General features: G+C 34.3%; 1 protein-coding gene across 1 annotated transcript; it reads left to right on the top strand.

Moving 5' to 3' along the window:
- Positions 1-523: 523 nt before the first annotated feature.
- Positions 524-4485, top strand: LOC125423350 (receptor-like protein EIX2). Its single transcript, XM_048477099.2, has 2 exons — positions 524-3496; positions 4123-4485. The coding sequence occupies exon 1, from the start codon at positions 524-526 to the stop codon at positions 3491-3493; it is 2970 nt and encodes a 989-aa protein (XP_048333056.2). The 3' UTR covers positions 3494-3496; positions 4123-4485.
- The last annotated feature ends 13380 nt before the right edge of the window (positions 4486-17865 follow it).

Genomic DNA, 17865 nt, shown 5'->3' with positions numbered 1-17865 from the left:
GACCATCTTTGGAAAGTACACAGAAGAAGATCACAGCCAGCTGTTAATTTTGTTGGCTTTCAAAAGCCAAAACTATGCGCAATAATGCATGAATGTTAATTTTATATTCATTAATTAACAGATGAGCTGCTAACAGATAGCATATGTAGACTCTACTAAGAGGCAGAGGTCCAAGTACCTAGCCTATTTAATGCGGATGGGTCCACGACCTGTCAATATGATAAATGAAAAAATTAATTGAAAAACTTACACTGAATGATTATGCTACATTTCTCATACAAATAAAGTATGTGCTTCTAATCCTACAATTATTGTATATAAGTTTTTCCTTACAGTTAGACCATAACTGAGAAAATTAAGAAACCGATTGAGATTACTCTAGCCGACTTAAACTCGTGCTGCAACTTGAGATTTCTCTATTGTGAGGATACAAGCAATCACTAATATTGTCTCTCAGTTGCTCTGCAATTTTCATAGGTCTCTCATTATGGTTGCCTTGAAAATGCTTAGACATCTCGAAAGAATGGGAGAGCTTCTACTAATCATGCTAGCTTTCATCATATTCAGCAAGAGTATTGGATGTTCTGAAGCTGCAGGGTGTATAGAGAGGGAAAGACAAGCTCTTCTCAGCTTTAAACATGGCATTTTGGATAAAGGTAACTTTCTATCCTCCTGGACAAGCTCCAGTAATGAAGATTGTTGCAAATGGATTGGGATCAAGTGCGATAACAAAACCGGTCATGTTATTACTCTTGATCTCTCTCCAGTTACATTCCTAAATCATCCAAATTTTGGCAATGAAATTGGGTCTTCGTTACTTGAGTTACAATATTTGAAGCACTTGGATCTTAGTGTTAATAATTTTACTAGGATACCAAACTTCATTGGTTCTTTCACCAGTCTCAACTATCTCAACCTTTCATATAATTACATTGTTGGTACAATTCCTTCCCGGATAGGGAATCTCACTAAGTTGCGTGTCCTTGATCTTCGTGGTTCTATTCTAATGATTGAAAGCCTTCATTGGCTTCCTCATCTCTCTTCTTTGAGAATCCTCAGATTTGAGGATACCAATTTCACCAAAGCTGTGGATTGGCTTCAGTCCATTAAATTGGCCTCCTCCTTGTCAAGCTTAGAGTTGAGTTATTGTGAATTTCCCAGGTTAAACACTTCATTTCTCTCCCATATGAATTCTTCAAATTCTCTAAAATATCTTTCTGTATCTGGATACGGAATCCATCCAACAATAATTCCTTGGCTGCTGAATGTGAGTTTGAATCTAGTTAATCTTACCCTAAATCTCAATTATGATTTAAGAGGGCTCCTTCCGAATTCTTTTGCGAATATGAGCTCTCTTGAACATATTGATTTGTCTCATAATTCACTCCAAGGTGGATTACCAAAATCATTGGGAAACCTTTGCAACCTGAAAGTGTTGTTGTTGAATGATAACGAACTTAATGGAACACTTAATGATCATTTAGGAAACTTGAGTCGCTGTGTGAGAAAGTCGGTAGAGATTTTGAATTTGAGTGATAACCAACTTGGAGGGTCAGTTCCTGATATGGAAGCATTCCCATCTCTGCGGGAACTGTATTTGGCTGATAATCAGTTGGAGGGTCATTTCCCATTTAGCCTAAGCCAAATTCAAAAGCTTGCTGTCCTGCACTTACACCACAACCTACTCACTGGGTCATTGCCTGATCTTTCAAAACTTTCCTTCCTGAGAGAGTTAAGGGTAGGTCAAAATAAGTTAAACGGTAGTCTACCAGAAAGTATTGGTCAGCTTTCTAACTTGGAGATCTTGGATATTTCTTCAAATTATTTTACTGGGATAGTCTCCAAATCCCACCTGCAAAATCTTTTGAAACTGCAGATATTGGACTTATCCTTCAACTCTTTAACATTGAATTTCGAGTCCAATGGGATTCTCCCTAGAACATTATATATCTTAAAATTGAATTCCTGCAAAATGGGCCCTCGGTTTCCTAGCTGGCTTCGAACTCAACTGAATTTGAGCTACCTTGATATCTCTGATGCCGGTATTTCTGATGTTATCCCTGACTGGTTTTATCCTATGGCTTCTAAATTAGTGTACTTAAATCTATCTTTCAACCATGTCAATGGCACCCTGCAAAATTTTCCTGCTCCATTATCTACAATCGATTTGAGTTCCAACCTATTTCAGGGTACAATTCCAGTTTCACTTTCCAATGCACAATTTATAAATCTCTCCCACAATAAATTTACAAGATTCAGATCGTTCGTCTGTAGTCTAACAGATATGATAGAATTCCTCGACATCTCTTATAATATGCTAACTGGAAGGTTTCCTGATTGTCGGATGGATTGGAGAGTACTATGCATTCTAAATTTGGAAAGCAATAATTTATCGGGAATACTCCCTAGCTCCTTGTCTTCACTGTATAGTATCCAAACTTTGCGTTTGAGCAACAATAGCTTCTCTGGTATCATTCCATTGTTGCAGAATTGTTCCAATTTGCAATTTTTAGATCTTGGCAACAACAAGTTGAGTGGAAGCATACCCACATGGATTGGTCAAAGCCTTAAAATCCTGGAAGTCCTTCGTCTAAAATCAAACAAACTCAATGGACGCATGCCTTCGAATCTATGTAGTCTTTCTTATCTTAAGATATTGGATCTCTCTCTGAATCATATATCAGGAGAAATTCCACCATGCATTCAAAATTTGACTTCCATGGCTTACAATGAACAACTATATCCAGATGATATATATCTTCTAGCTTTCCCAATTCCTTCTAGCTTCGGATATGAGATGTTTGAAATAAGTTCTGCAGACAAGGCCAAGCTCATGTGGAAGGGAATAGAGTATCCATATGAAAAAATTCCCGAACAGCTAAAAATGATTGATCTATCATGTAATGCATTGGTTGGAGAAATCCCTCGAGGATTGACAAATCTTGTAGCGTTGGTTCAACTAAACCTTTCAAGGAATAGTTTGAATGGAACTATCCCTAAGAAGATTGGACAACTGCATCGGCTAGAATCCTTGGACTTGTCCCACAACCAGCTTTCTGAAGAAATTCCTTCAAGCTTGACCAATATATCTTCTCTTTCTGTCATGGACTTGTCATATAATCAGTTATCTGGGAGAATACCTACAGGCACTCAACTCCAAAGCTTTAATGCTTCTTCATATGAAGAAAACAGAGGACTATGTGGGCCTCCTTTGACAAGTATGTGCCCTGGAGATGAAACATCACATCCTCCTTCACACTCAGCTGGTGGTAAAAGTGATTTTGAAGATGGTGGATTGTGGTTTGACGTGTTGTGGTTTTATATAGGTATTGGAATTGGATTCAATTTTGCATTTTGGGGTGTTTGTGGGACTTTGTTAATAAACACTTCATGGAGAAGGACATATTTTGGGTTCTTAAGTAACTTCAGAGATTTTTTATATGTGACAATTAGCATTAAATGGAATAAACTGAAGAGAAGGATTCAAGGATAGCAGGTCAGATTTCCTTTAACTTGCTTTTTTTATTTTTTATTTTTTATTTTTTTAAAGATATAGAAAATTGATTAGAAAATGCACCATAGTAATGAATACAAATTCTTATTATTCATATGTTGTATTTAAGTTAATCTTCACCTTAAGTATTATGTTTTGTTGTATGTATAATAATCTAAATTAAAGTAATTTAGTTAGATTTTTAAGGATATGTGAGAATTATATTCACAAATTGTTGACTTCTATTCTTGTCGCCTCGCTATCAGTAGACTAAACATTTGTTGCATACTTCATTGACTAAATTAACAATGCAAGAGCTCTTCCTTCTTCCGTTGACTATTCTTCAAATTTGAGCACTAAGATTATGGTTTACTGGCATATTGTTATATTGTTGTTGTTTCCACATATATCCTTATTTTTCTCTTTCATGTATAAACGGCTAGGCTAGCTACATGAAAGGGTTCAAATTCTAACAGATTATTTTTAGTTTTAATTATGATTCATACTGTTTTGCTGAAGGATTAGTTTTAATTTAATTTTCTAGTACAATTCAGTTGCTGCCATTATTCTTTGTTTTATATGTTCATTTGTTTTACCATGACGTTTGTTTCTTCTTATTAATTTGGCAGCTCTTGGTTCATAGTTTATCTCCAGAGAATAGATCGTAAAGAGTTGAGACCAAATCTTCTTTGCTTGTAGAGTTGTTGCAGTGTGTTAAGTATAGTGGCAAAGTTACTACTCCTGGAGAAGGGATCCAAATCCAAGTGGCTCAAACAATTGGAAAATTGGAAATTTACTCTTTTAAGCTTTGATTGTGGCTTTTTTTTTTTTTACTTTTTTTTCTTATTTTTTTTATTTTGCTTGTCAGCAGTCAACGGTAATTCTCTTGTATGTGGCCTGAACTTTAGTTGTTTTGGCACTTTGATCTTTGAAATGAAAACGTTGTTATTTGAATAATCCTTAAATTTGAGTTATTTGTCATATAATATTTAAATGTGGTGACAATTTCGTAATGTTTAGCTGACAATTTATTGTTAAAACAAGTAGTTTAGGGTGAGTAAGTATCATTTCTTTGGTCCCTTTGTTCTGTTCTTCAGCTTATTATGTATTGTATTATTAGCTCTGTTAATCTTTGAACAATGTTTTTGCCTCTTTAGTTCTTAAAGTGCAATTTTTGACACACTTTGGTCCTTAAACATGCAGTGCATTTGATTCAACATGTAGAGGTCTTTCATGGAATTGTGTGAATTTATAATTTTATTATTTTCTTATTAGAGTAGGTGCACTACATGGCTAAAAAAGATAATTGTGCATCAAAAACTAAATTTTGTGGAGTAAAATACAAAAAAAAAAAAAAAAAAAAAAAGAAGGAAAAATGTTCAAGACAAAGTGGAAATATGAGCATAAATTAAGACTATCAGAGTTAATAATTCTTATACATTTCCAACTTTACATGGCGCTAAATGCTTATAGTTTCTCAAGGGAGCAAAACCTGTTCTCAACCCAAAATATGTAGCCTAAATGTGTTAATAATGCATGAAAAAGTTAAAGATCAATAAACTCAAAATTTTAAATAATAATACAATGGACACTGTAAAATAATAGCATGTAAAATGTGTTATAGATTCAAATGGAGTCCTGTACCGAACAATTTAGTTGGTAGAACTTTTAAATCAATCATATTATATTTGTCTATTTCTCCATCTACATTATATTTAACTCAATATAAGAGGAGAATAAACTGCAGTCCCTGAGTTTTATATCATATAGATGGAGATCAATTTTGACCGGACCACCTCGAATCCACTGCTCTTTTTTTTTTTTCTTTTTTTTTTTGTCTCCACTATTATATATATATATATATGTATATATTTCCTTTTAAGGTCCTTAAAAAAAAAAAAAAACAAAACAAAAATTCCACAAAATTTTGTAGACCTTGTGCCAAGAAAAGTCACAGCCATACCAATGGGGTCTGGAATCTTCTATCAAAGTTGACTATCTCTTTAGGAAAGGAACACAGCCTGAGGTTTGGTAATCAGCATCTTTAAAATTTGAAAAATCATCACTTATTAACATATATGGATATCAATTTTGACCGGGCCACCAGGAAGCCACCGCTTTATGTATTTATTTATTTTTTTTTTCTTCTCTACTATTTTATATATATATATATATTCCATTTAAGGTCCAAAAGAAAACAAAAATTCCACAAAATTCTACAGACCTTGTATCAAGAAAAGTATACTATCTCTTTAGGGGCTTAGTAAAAATTCATCTACACCATTAAAATTTGAAAAATCATCCCTTATCTTTGATGGAGATCGAGGGGAATAAAATGTTTGTGGAGATCAATTTTGATCTGACCACCTCGAATAAATTTTATAGACCTTGTGCTATAAGACCCCATCATCACTGGGGAACATTGTCATTCTTTGTCGATATCATCCTAAAAAAGGTATAATACCCCACTTCCACTGGCGGATTGGTCATTTTCTGTTGATATTGTTCCCAACTGGGTATAAGGCTTTTTTATCAGAGCTTCCAAAAAAATCACTCATCTCAATATTACTCTTGTCCAAGCATGTTTAACTTCGAGGTTCTTTTGAACCTTGAAGTCAAGATCTCTGAAAACACCTTATGGTATTATAAGAATGACTATCATTACATTTGAGTAATTCCATATTCTACACTTAGGTGATAAGGGATTAGACATCAGATAGTCTACCAATGCTTCTTACATCCATCCACATAGGTCATCACAATATACCCTTAAGTGTCCAGTGTCTTTGCTGGTACACTTTCGATCGGATACAAGCTCTGATATCATTTGTGATGTTCCACCTTCACTGGTAGACGTGGCATTCTATGCCAATATTGTTCCTAATTTAGCCACTGTACTCGGTATGTGATTTTTTTGGTTTAAAGCTTCCTATAAGATCACTCATCCCAATACTACTATTGTCCAAGTATGCTTAACTTCAAAGTTCTTTCGAACTCTGAAGCCAACCACTTTGAAAAAGGTCTCGATATTATAAGATTGACTATCATTGCATTTGAATTATCCTCTATTCCACACCTAGCAATGTGAAATTGAATAATAGATAGCATGCTAGTGCCTCTCGCACCTACCTACATTGGTCGTCATAAAAAGTCATAGTTGTACCAATGGGGTCTAGACTCTTCTATCAACATTGACTATCTCTTTATGAAAGGGACACACCTCGAGGTTTGCAAAAAATTCATTAGCACCTCTAATGTTTGAAAAATTATCATTTACCCCTTAATGTTTGGATAATTATCATTTACCACTTTGGGAGTTGATTTTTGAAAAATTGATTGATGGAAAATCTATTTTACACTTATACATTGAAATAAATATTAGATTATTATTCTATCATTTACTTTATAATAGTGTACATTAAAAAATATCATTTATCATAAATTTAATTTATATAATTATTGATAAACAATACAATTGAAAAGTGAAAAATAAATCACACTTTTTAATATATATTATTATATAAAAAGACCGTAAAATAAAGTTTTGACATTTATTTTGAAATTAAGGGGTAAAATAGAGTTTTCATAAATGAGTTTACTCAAAAATCAATCCTAGTATGGTAAATAATGATTTTTTCAAGTCTTGAAAATGTATGTGATAATTTTTCAAACCTCAATGAATTTTCATCAAACCTCAAGGATGTAGATGAAATTTTCCTTTTAGGAAATAAGTTTCTAGCAAAGACAGACAAGAGATTAAAACCAATTGTTAACTTTGCAGCTTTGAAATATCAAAACTATGTGCAATAATGCACTAGTGTTAATCTTACATTCATTCAATTAACAGATGAGCTGTTAAGAGATAGCATTTAGACTTTTCACCAAAAAACAAAGTAAAGACTTTTCAACAAAAAACAAAGTGTATATATATACGTATAACATTTAGACTCTACCAAAAGGAAGAAGTTAAAGTATCTATCAGACTAATGCGGATGGATCCATCGTTTGGTTAATTTGATAAATGAGAAAATTAAGTGAAAGAAACTCACACAGAATGATTATGCTACATTTACTCATACAAATAAGGTACGTGGGTCCTAATCCAACAGTAATTGTATATAAGTTTTTTCTCACAATTTGACCATAACTGATAACGGAATTAAGATTACTCTTGTTGACTAAAACTTGTGCATTTGGTCTTTAACGGCCATATATATATATATATATGTTGGAATCATGTATACAACGGAAGCCTAATGAAGATTGAATAAAGCATGTGATAAACTAATGTCTATATCCTTTAAATTTTACTAACCTTTCACGCAGAACCCTCCAAACTATTCTAGTTGTAACAGATTTGTGTGTGGGCACACCTAATTACTAGAAACAAGAAGGCTCAAAAGTTTTATTTTTTCTATTTTGGTTTACCACTAAGGTTTTTAGTATCTAGAAACTAAAACTGCAGAAACTCTATGTGGAGGCTTTTTAAAAAGCAGTCTATTTATAGACTCCAAATTCTAGCCTCTCAGGATTTCCTAATTACCTTGGGCCCAATAGATGGGCCACACTCTTCTCTAAACAATTAGTTAATGGGCTCTGTCACTTTATTAGTAACTTGGGGAACCAACAGCCATTATTAGTTAAGGCTCTTGATCAACGGTCAAGATTGCTTCTGAAGCATAAATCAAACAATCTCCCACTTGCTTAGAAGTAAGTCTGGGACTGTGATCTTATCCGATGCTATTACTTCATTAAAAGCCCAGATGTGAACTCAAAGATTAATAATGTATATATTAAATATATTTTCCTTTTGTAAAATATCAATAATTAATTGATAATTTTTCTATGAATCAACTATTTATTTATTCTCTTGACTTATAAGTTTTTCTAACGGATCCAATGCACTAACCAGTGACTTCAATATCCGAGTACCGAAACATATCAAGAGGATATTTCATACGAATTCCATTTTGTATATTTCATAAATACTTGGTAATCAAAAGACCATAATTCCCAAATCATCAAGATACTAGCCATTCAAAACAGACCTCACTTATTGATAACTTAAAGAACTATAGTCACTTAACTACTTATTTATAATATACTCAAGATTAAAAACAATAATATATCCAATATTGCCTGAGATTTAATTTCTTTCACAGAAATTTATCCTTAATCAAATATCTTCCGATCCTTTTAGAATGATGTGATTTATTCCATTATTTTATAATAATCAAGACAAGCTATTTCATAAAATATTGCAGTCTAACGAAAGTGTCCAACTTTATTAACAACTATGAGACAATTTATTAATTATGAGAATCTATGATCATGTCTTCTATGGACATATCCATATGATCATATACTACATAATGAGTCTGGACCTTATACGTAAAATATAACGTGCAAAACCTTTTAAAATAACTTCATTGGAAAATGATATTACAACTTATCTTGCTCCTAAAGCACAAATGAAGTTAACTCGCACTCACTCTAAAGTAAGCCTGGGACCCTCTTAAAACCCATACAATTTACATGCTTCTTAAACACACATTTAGGAAGAGTCTTAGTAAAAGGTTCTGCTAGGTTCTCATTAGATGCTATTTTAATAACTACTATATCTCCTCTATCAATGAAATCACGGATCAAGTGGTACTTTCTTAATATGCATTTTTGTTTTTTGTGAGACCTGAGTTTTTTGGATTATGCTACGGCCCCATTGTTATCACAGTATAGGGTAATTGACCAATCTGCATTTGGTATTACATGAAGATCCAAAATGAATTTCTTAACCAATACAGCTTCCTTTGCAGCTTTAGATGTAGCCACATATTCAGCTTCAGTTGTGGAGTCAACAACACAAGTCTGTTTAATACTCCTCTAACAAATGGCTATTTCATTTAGATAAACACATATCCTAATGTTGATTTACTAGAGTTAATATCCTCTTGAAAATCACAGTCCGTATAACAAAGTATTTCAAGACTTCTACTGGAATACATCGACATATAATCCCTTATCTCTTTAAATACTTGTGAATATGTTTTATTGCAGTCCAGTGCTCTACTCTAGGATTTGATTGGTATCGGCTTACAACTCCCACTGCATAGCAGATATCTAATCTGGTACATAACATGACACTCATGATGCTACCAACAGCCGAAGCATAAGGTTTCTTGCTCATGGTTTTTTTTCTTTTCAGGAGTTTTTGGTGATTGCTTCTTAGAAAGATGAATTCTATGTCTGAAGGGTAAAAGTCCCCTTTTGGAATTTTCCATGCCGAACATGGTCATTATTTTATCAATGTAGGAAGTTTGGGATAAAGCTAACACCTTATTCTTCTGGTTTCATAAAAGTTTGATTCCTAGAATATAGTTAGTTTTACCCAAGTCCATGTCAAACTACTCTATCAGGTAACCCTTTACGTCTAACAATACTTTTACATTGTTTTCTATTAATAGTATGTCATCTACGTAAAGAACCAGAAAGGCTACCACTATCCTTGAATCTTTTTATACACACATAGTTCATCAGGGCTTTTCTAAAAACCGTATGGTTTGATAACTTGATCAAATCTAATGTTCCATGACCTAGATGCTTGTTTAAGTCCATAAACTATGCAACTTGCAGACCATGTGTTTTTTACCTTTTGCCATTAACTCCTTTGATTGCTCCATATAGATGTCCTATTCCAGCTTCCCATTTAAAAAAGTTATTTTGACATCCATTTGTCAAATTTTATAATCAAGAGCTGCTGCTACAGCTAAGAAAATCTGGGTAGATTTAAGCGTGGCTACTAGTACTCTCTTCCTTTTGTAGATCCATTTGCAACTAATAGGTTTTACCCTCTAGGAGCTTCTACAAAAGACCATACTGAGTTTGAACCCATAGATTTCATCTCACAATCCATTACCTTTTTTCACTCTTCAACATTCTCCAATGCCTCTTTGTATGTGATATGGTCATCATTAGGATTATCCAAAATGACTTGATAAGTCTATTATAACAAGGCATTCCTTTCAAGTTTACGTAAGGCATTCCTTTCAAGTTTACGTATCATTCTCCCACTACAAGTTTGCTACATTGGTTGTTGTACATGTACAGGAAGATCCAAGTTTTATGATTCAGGTGAATCACGAATCTTTTCATTATATTCTTGTTCTTGAGTTTCTAGAATTCCTCCTCAGCTGTTTCCTGTGTTTGATCACCCTTGGGTACATTTTGTACATTTTCCCCTCTTTGAACTTCAACATGAAACAGGGGTGGAAAACTAGAAATTTCTGGTGGATCTCAAACTGAGTCAAGCTCTTCAAGACCTACTTTACTCTTAAGTTTAAAATTGTTCATATAATCTTATTCTAAGAAAGTGACACGAGTACTCACTATCACCTTCTTTTCCTATGGATTGTAAAATATTCCACCTCTCGTTCCTTTAGGGTAGGTAATAAACATACACATGTACGAGATTTTAACTTTTGTTGTTTCTGTACCAACACATATGCTAGAGCACCCCCAATTCTAAGATAGTTCAAGTTGGGCTTGTGCCTTTCCATAATTCTATGGGTCTTTTTAAAATAGATTTAGATGGAACCCAGTTTAGTATGTGTACTGCTGTTTCTAAGGTATATCCCTAGAACGATTCAAGTAATGATGAATAACTAAGCATCGACCTCACCCTATCTAAAAGGATACTATTTCTCCTTTCACATACTCCATTTTGCTGGGCATTCCAGGATATGATAATTGAGAAATTATCCTCTTTTCAGCTAAGTAATGCTTCTCCAGACAAGTATTCACCTCCTCAGTCAAACCGAAACTGCTTGATATGGACACCCAATTGCTTTTCTATCTCAGCCTTGTACCCTTGAAATTTATCAAAAGCTTTAGACTTATGGCGCACTAGGTAAGCATAACCATATCTTGAGTAGTCATCGGTAAATATGATGTAATACTCATACCCGCCTCTAGCTTGAATGCTCATTGGTCCATATACATTAGTATGTACCAATTCCAATTGTATGCTGGCACGATTTCCTTTGGCCTTGAAGGGCCTCTTTGTCATTTTACCTTTTAAACATGATTCACACACTGGCATAGGTTCAAAGATAAAGGAATTTAAAATTATACTTTTAGCCAAACCATGAATTCTGCTAGAATTAATATGATCCAATCGCAAATGCCATAAATATGTTTCATTTGAAACATTTCCTTTCTTAGATAAGAGAAGTTGCTCATCATCATTATTTTTAATGGCATTAATACTATAGGACAAAGAAGTTAAAAAATATAGACCGTTCATCAATAATCAGGAACAAATAGAAGTATTGTTACTCTTTATTGAAACTGAGAAATTAAACTGCACTATTAAACCATGTTCAACTAAACAATTAACAGAAACCAAATTCCTTTTAAAATCCAGAACAAACAAAAAATCTGATAAACATAAAGTTTTATTACCAAAACATAACTTCACTAGTCCTACTGCCATTATGGAGACATATTCCATGTTTCCCAACTTCAAGCTTCTTTGTCATTTACTGAGTGGGCTTCTTTGTTTGAACTATTGCAAAGAGTAAAAACATGGTTAGTGGCTCCTGAATCAATGATCCATTTATCATTGTAATTCTCCACTAAACAAGCTTCAACAACAATTAGACTACCCATACTTGATTTAGGACAATCCTTCTTTCAGTGACCTTTCTGTCCTCATTTGAAGCACTTGTCTTCCAGCTTCTTCATTGCAGCTGGTTTGATAGCTAGACCTATTCCCTTTTGCTTCTTATTCTTCTTTCCACCTTAGGTTTCCCTTTAGGTTTTGAGGAATTTTCAGCATGATAAGCACTTCCTTGCTTCATGAGAGACCTTTCAACACTCTTAAGCTCGTGCATCAGTTTAATAGGAGTAAGCTTCAATTTATTCATATTATAGTTCATTTGAATTGACTAGAGCTATCCAATAGAGATTCCAAGATCATGTCAACCTTCATCTCTTATTCCAGCTTAGCCCCCGTCACTTCTGGAGTACTGATGTGCCCCATCATATGATGAGGACATGACCAGGAGCACCCCGAGATGGAGTCCAGAGCCACTTCAAATCTCTACAGGATCAATAACCAGGGCAAGAGCAAAGAGATTTAAAGAAGCACTAAATGGTTTAATCCAAGAGGTGTTCACATCCCAAGGAAGCAAGTTCATTACTGAAGATGAACCAAAATTGGTTCATATGATTGGAACGGAGGATGCCAACATGAAAGAAAGCCTAACGCATGGAATCCAACAATATGGTGATGTGGCACGATTTGATGACATGGATGGTGATGTGGCATCATTTGGTGACATGGAACTTTGCCACGTGGAGGATGATATGCGCCTACATGGCATTGGCTGAATTTTATAATGAGGAAATATTAGTTTTTATTTTATGTCTTGATTGGATTCTGGCATGTTGCCTATTTTATTTTCTGAATTTAGTTTTATTAGGTTTTTAAATTACTTTCCTATTATTATTAGAAAACTAGGAGGTAAATTAGGTTTCCTAAACCTAACTAAATTAGGTTTCCTAAACCTATCAAAATTAGGTTTTCTAAACCTAATTTTCATCCATAATTATTCCATAATTATTTTTAGCAAATTTAGGAAAGCTTTGTAATTTATTTTGCCTATTTAAAGGCACACAAGTCATGAATAAAATTTAGATTACAATTTTGATTCAAAGTGAGAGTGATTTCTCTTGATTCTCTAAGAACTATATCGAACTTTTCAAGCTTTGCTTGTGGAGTTCAAATTTGACTTATCAATAGGTTATTTCGCACCCTATTGTGGCGTCTTTACCATACCAAGGTTCTTACCTCATATATAGGTAATGGGTCGAGGTCTTCCATTGATAACTTGTAATTATACAATCTAATTCAATCTTTGTTACGGGTTTAGAGGCAGGTTGCTCTAGGTTCGTATCAATTTGGTATCAGAGCTAGTTTCTAATTACAGATTTGATCTATCTATTTCTTTTCTTTTGTTTCATTATTTTTCTTGGTTTTTTTTGGGCGATTTTTAGCATTAGGTTAGAAATTGCACCTTTGATTTCTTTGGTTGTTCTTTGCATTTGGGTTGCTGTGTTTTTCTTCGCATTTTGTTTTTATGTTCTTCTTCATTCATTAAAACAAAAAAACAACAAAAAACAAAAATTCATTCTTAAATTTTTTTTTCTTGTGGTTTGTGGCACTGAATTATTGAGATTTCAAGAGAAACCAGGTAGTGAAACTTTTTTTTTTTTTTGGTTGATTTGAGGAGCACCAAAAACAAGCCAAAATCAATACCAAAAATAAGGTTTGTTGAATATTCACTCACTCCAGTTTGTAAATCTCATTCCAATTTGTTCCTCACATTCTAGTTTCTTTTATTTGTGCCAAATTTCTTGTTGCGCTTTCATCGTTGCCTTTTTCTTGTTACTTTTCATTCTATTTGTCTTGTAGCCTTATTTTCACAATTGTTTGATAGGTCTATTTGGATTGTTACTTGCTAGTTTGTTTTAGTTTGAAATTAGTTTGAAAAGAACCAAATAGAATTACTAGAGTGCTAAAAGGCAAGAGAGGTGAGAATTATAGAGGGTAAAAGCCGAACTGTAACTAGAGTGCAAACACGAGTGAATTGAGACCTTGAATTTGAGCGAAACACGTGAGGGAGTGTTGTGAGGTCCTTTTTACTAACAAGTTTTGCTGACAAATCATGTCACAAGACAAAAGTAAAGAAAGCATGGATGAAACTGCAAGTGTGGCTGATCCGAAGCTATACATTTAAGCCATGGTGGGAGAACTACAAAGAGCACTATGGTTGGAGATGGGGCAGATCCATGATAGGTTGGATAGGATGGAATCATCTTAGCAAATGCCGCAGCAATGACCTCCACAGAGGTTTGCTCATGGACGTGATAGAGGAAGAGATATTCCAAGTAGGGGAGATTAGGCACGAGTGGGAGATGACTATGAGGAAGAAGAAGAAGACATTGGTTTGGGAACTAATCAATTCCATGGGAGAGAGAGGTTAGACCGAGGCAATGACTATGCAGGAATTAAGATGAAAATACCATCATTCCAAGGTAAGAGTGATCTAGAAGCATATCTCGAGTGGGAGAAGAGAATTGAGATGGTATTTGATTGTCAGAACTACTCCGAGCCTAAAATGGTTAAATTAGCCACTGTTGAATTCACGGACTATGCTATTGGATAGTGAGACAAAGAGACACTTTCTAGGAGGCGAGCTGGTCAAAGACCTATAGATACATAGGAGGAGATGAAGGCTTTAATGAGGAAGCGTTTCGTACCTAGCCATTACTATAGAAGCATTTTTCAGAAACTACAAAGCTTGTCTCAAGGAAATAGGAGTGTAAAGGACTATTATAAGGAGATGGAAATCCTTATGATGAGGACCAATGTTGAGGAGGATAGGGAGGATACAATGGCACGTTTCTTGGCTGGTTTGAATAGGGAAATAGCAAATCAATTGGACTTGCATCATTACGTGGAGATTGAGAAGATGTCGCCCATGGCCATCAAAGTAGAGCAACAACTCAAGAGGAGGGGTACCACAAGACCTAGTATTGCTCAAAATACTTGGAAAGCAAGCCCAACCACATGAAAACCTAATCAGCCCAAGTTTGAAGGTAAAGCCACCACACGGCCTAAATCCGAAGTTAAGGCCGAACCATCCTCATCCAAGCAAGTAAGTAAATCTGATTTATCTTCAACTAGATATCAAGATATCATGTACTTTAAATGTCAAGGCAGGGGTCATATTGCAAGTCAATGTCCAAATAAGAAGGTCATGGTGATTCAGGAAAGTGGAGACATTGAAACTGAAGAGGAAGAGTCAGACAATGAATCTATGCTACCATTGGAAGACGTTGGTGATGAAGATAAAGGAGATTACAAGTATCCAGTTGGTGGGGACTTGTCATTGGTTGCTAGAAGAGTTTTAACTGTGTATAAAGATGAGAAGGAAGTACAATGGGAGAACACCTTTCATACTAGGTGCAAAGTCAAGGATAAGGTATGTAGTATGATTATTGATGGTGGGAGTTGTACTAATGTTGCTAGTGTTACTATGGTTGAAAAACTAGGTTTACCCACTATGAAGCATCCAGAACCATATAAGCTACAATGGCTTAATGATTGTGGAGAGTTAAAGGTGAATAGGCAAGTGAAGATTGCATTCTCTATTGGTGATTATGTAGATGAGGTTATTTGTGATGTGGTACCAATGCAAGCTGGTCATTTGCTTTTGGGACATCCGTGGCAACTTGATAGAGATACTAATCATCATGGTCGTACTAATAAGGTTGTCTTTAAATTCATTACTGAAGATGAAGCAAAATTGGTCCATATGATTGGAACGGAGGATGCCAATATGAAAGAAAGCCTAACACATGGAATCCAACAATATGGTGATGTGGGGCGATTTGATGACATGGATGGTGATGTGACATCATTTGGTGACATGGAACTTTTACCATGTGGAGGATGATATACGCCTACATTGCATTGACTGAATTTTATAATTAGAAAATATTAGTTTTTATTTTATGTTTTGATTGGATTTTGGTATGTTGCCTATTTTATTTTCTGAATTTAGTTTTATTAGGTTTTTAAATTACTTTTGTATTCTTATTAGGAAACTAGGAGATAAATTAGGTTTCCTAAACCTAACCAAACCAACAAGGGGTTAGCACCAAGATATGAAGAACAAGAAAGATAGATATGGAGGAGACAGAGTATGAATATGGAAGCGGAAGGAAATGAAAATGACAAAATGAAAGATAGATAGGCGGCAGAGCCAGCCAAGTATAATGAAAATAATTTAAATAAACGATTAAATAAATGATTAAAATAAATAATTAAATAATATTGAAGGCGGTTGAACCAGCCAAGCAATATATAAATAAATTAAATAAATAATATAAAAATAAATGATATGAATGAATGCTTACTTGATTGAAGAATCAAAGCGTTACAAGCACTCAAACTAACACTCAAATATTTTGATTACAATTGATTATGAAGAATTGAAGGAGGATAAAGAGAAGAAGAAAAGAGGAGAAACTCTGCCAAGAAAAACTCTCTAATTTTCTCTCAATATTCGCTCCAACAAAGCTTGATTACAAATGAAAAATGGGGCTCCTTTTATAGGCAAAGGAGGTCTTGATTCCTGTTGATGAATAGTTTGATTGAACAGTGATTGAATAGTGCTCTGTCGGTGAACAGTGCATGAATAGTTGATTGAACAGTAATCTGCTTTCGGCTCCTTTTACTGTTCATGAACAGTGATTGAACAGTAAAGTCTCGTGATCTGCTTTTGTAGGTGGAATTTCGAAAGTAACTTAGTACTGTCAAAAATTCCTTCTGTTGATTTGTGATTTAGTCAGATCTAAATCATATGGATCTTGACTGTCTTGGTAGTCGGCCCATCTTGTGCCAAAAATACCCTGTGATTTGGATGATTCAGCTATAGGTTGGCTGGAGGCTTCATCAGATGTTTCTGAGTCATCTGATAGCTGGTCCACTTCTTCAATTAATTTTTGAATGTGAGCAAGCATTTCTTTCTTTGATCTGGTTGATTTACTGGAAGTTTGACTGGATGATGATTTGATTGGTTTGGGAGGAGTAATGGGAAATTCATCCATGACCATTTTTTGAGTGCGGTCTGAATTCCATTTATCCCACCATTTAACTGAATGAATTCGGTGAATAATATCTTGTTCTCGAGAATATTGCCATTTGAATATCCAAGAGACTTTATATTTGGACATAAAAATTAATTCAATGGGAAATCCCATTTCTTTAGAAGTGATTTGATATTTTTTGGAAAAATGATTGATTAAATTTTGAATTTGTGATGGAAGATGTTCCTTTGCAGGACCATGGTCACACCACCATTGAAAAAACCAGCTAGGGAAATTTCTTTTAAATTTGGAATCCCAACTGATAAACCAAGAATGAGAAAATGATTCATTTTGATGATAGAAAATATATTCCCAAGCATCAATATAATCATAATAATTGTATGTATAGGGAATCATAGGAACATCACCAGGAGTAATGATCTTTTTTGATTTGTAAGCAGGTTGATTCCATTCTTCAAGAGTGATTATTTTATGGATCCAAAATTTATTGGAAATAATGGTTTGATTATCATTTTTATCAAAGAGTGGGGTTATGGTGGCGGATTGGGTATGTTGGAGAATGGCAGTGTAGTATTTTAAAGTTATTCCAGATGATTTTGGTATGAAATGGAAATTGGGTGGTAAGAATTGATTAATGATTTGGGAAATAGTAGATAATTTAGTAAGGGGAGGCTCAATGTAAAACAGGAGTTGTTTAG

Source organism: Ziziphus jujuba, chromosome 3 (genome assembly GCF_031755915.1).
Source record: "Ziziphus jujuba cultivar Dongzao chromosome 3, ASM3175591v1".
NCBI lineage: Eukaryota > Viridiplantae > Streptophyta > Magnoliopsida > Rosales > Rhamnaceae > Ziziphus > Ziziphus jujuba.
Note: the sequence above shows the minus strand (reverse complement) of the source record. Positions and strands in the feature narration are given on the sequence as shown.

Coding starts and splice junctions, on each gene's coding strand:
- LOC125423350 (XM_048477099.2), top strand. CDS start 524: ATGGGAGAGCTTCTACTAATCATGCTAGCTTTCATCATATTCAGCAAG.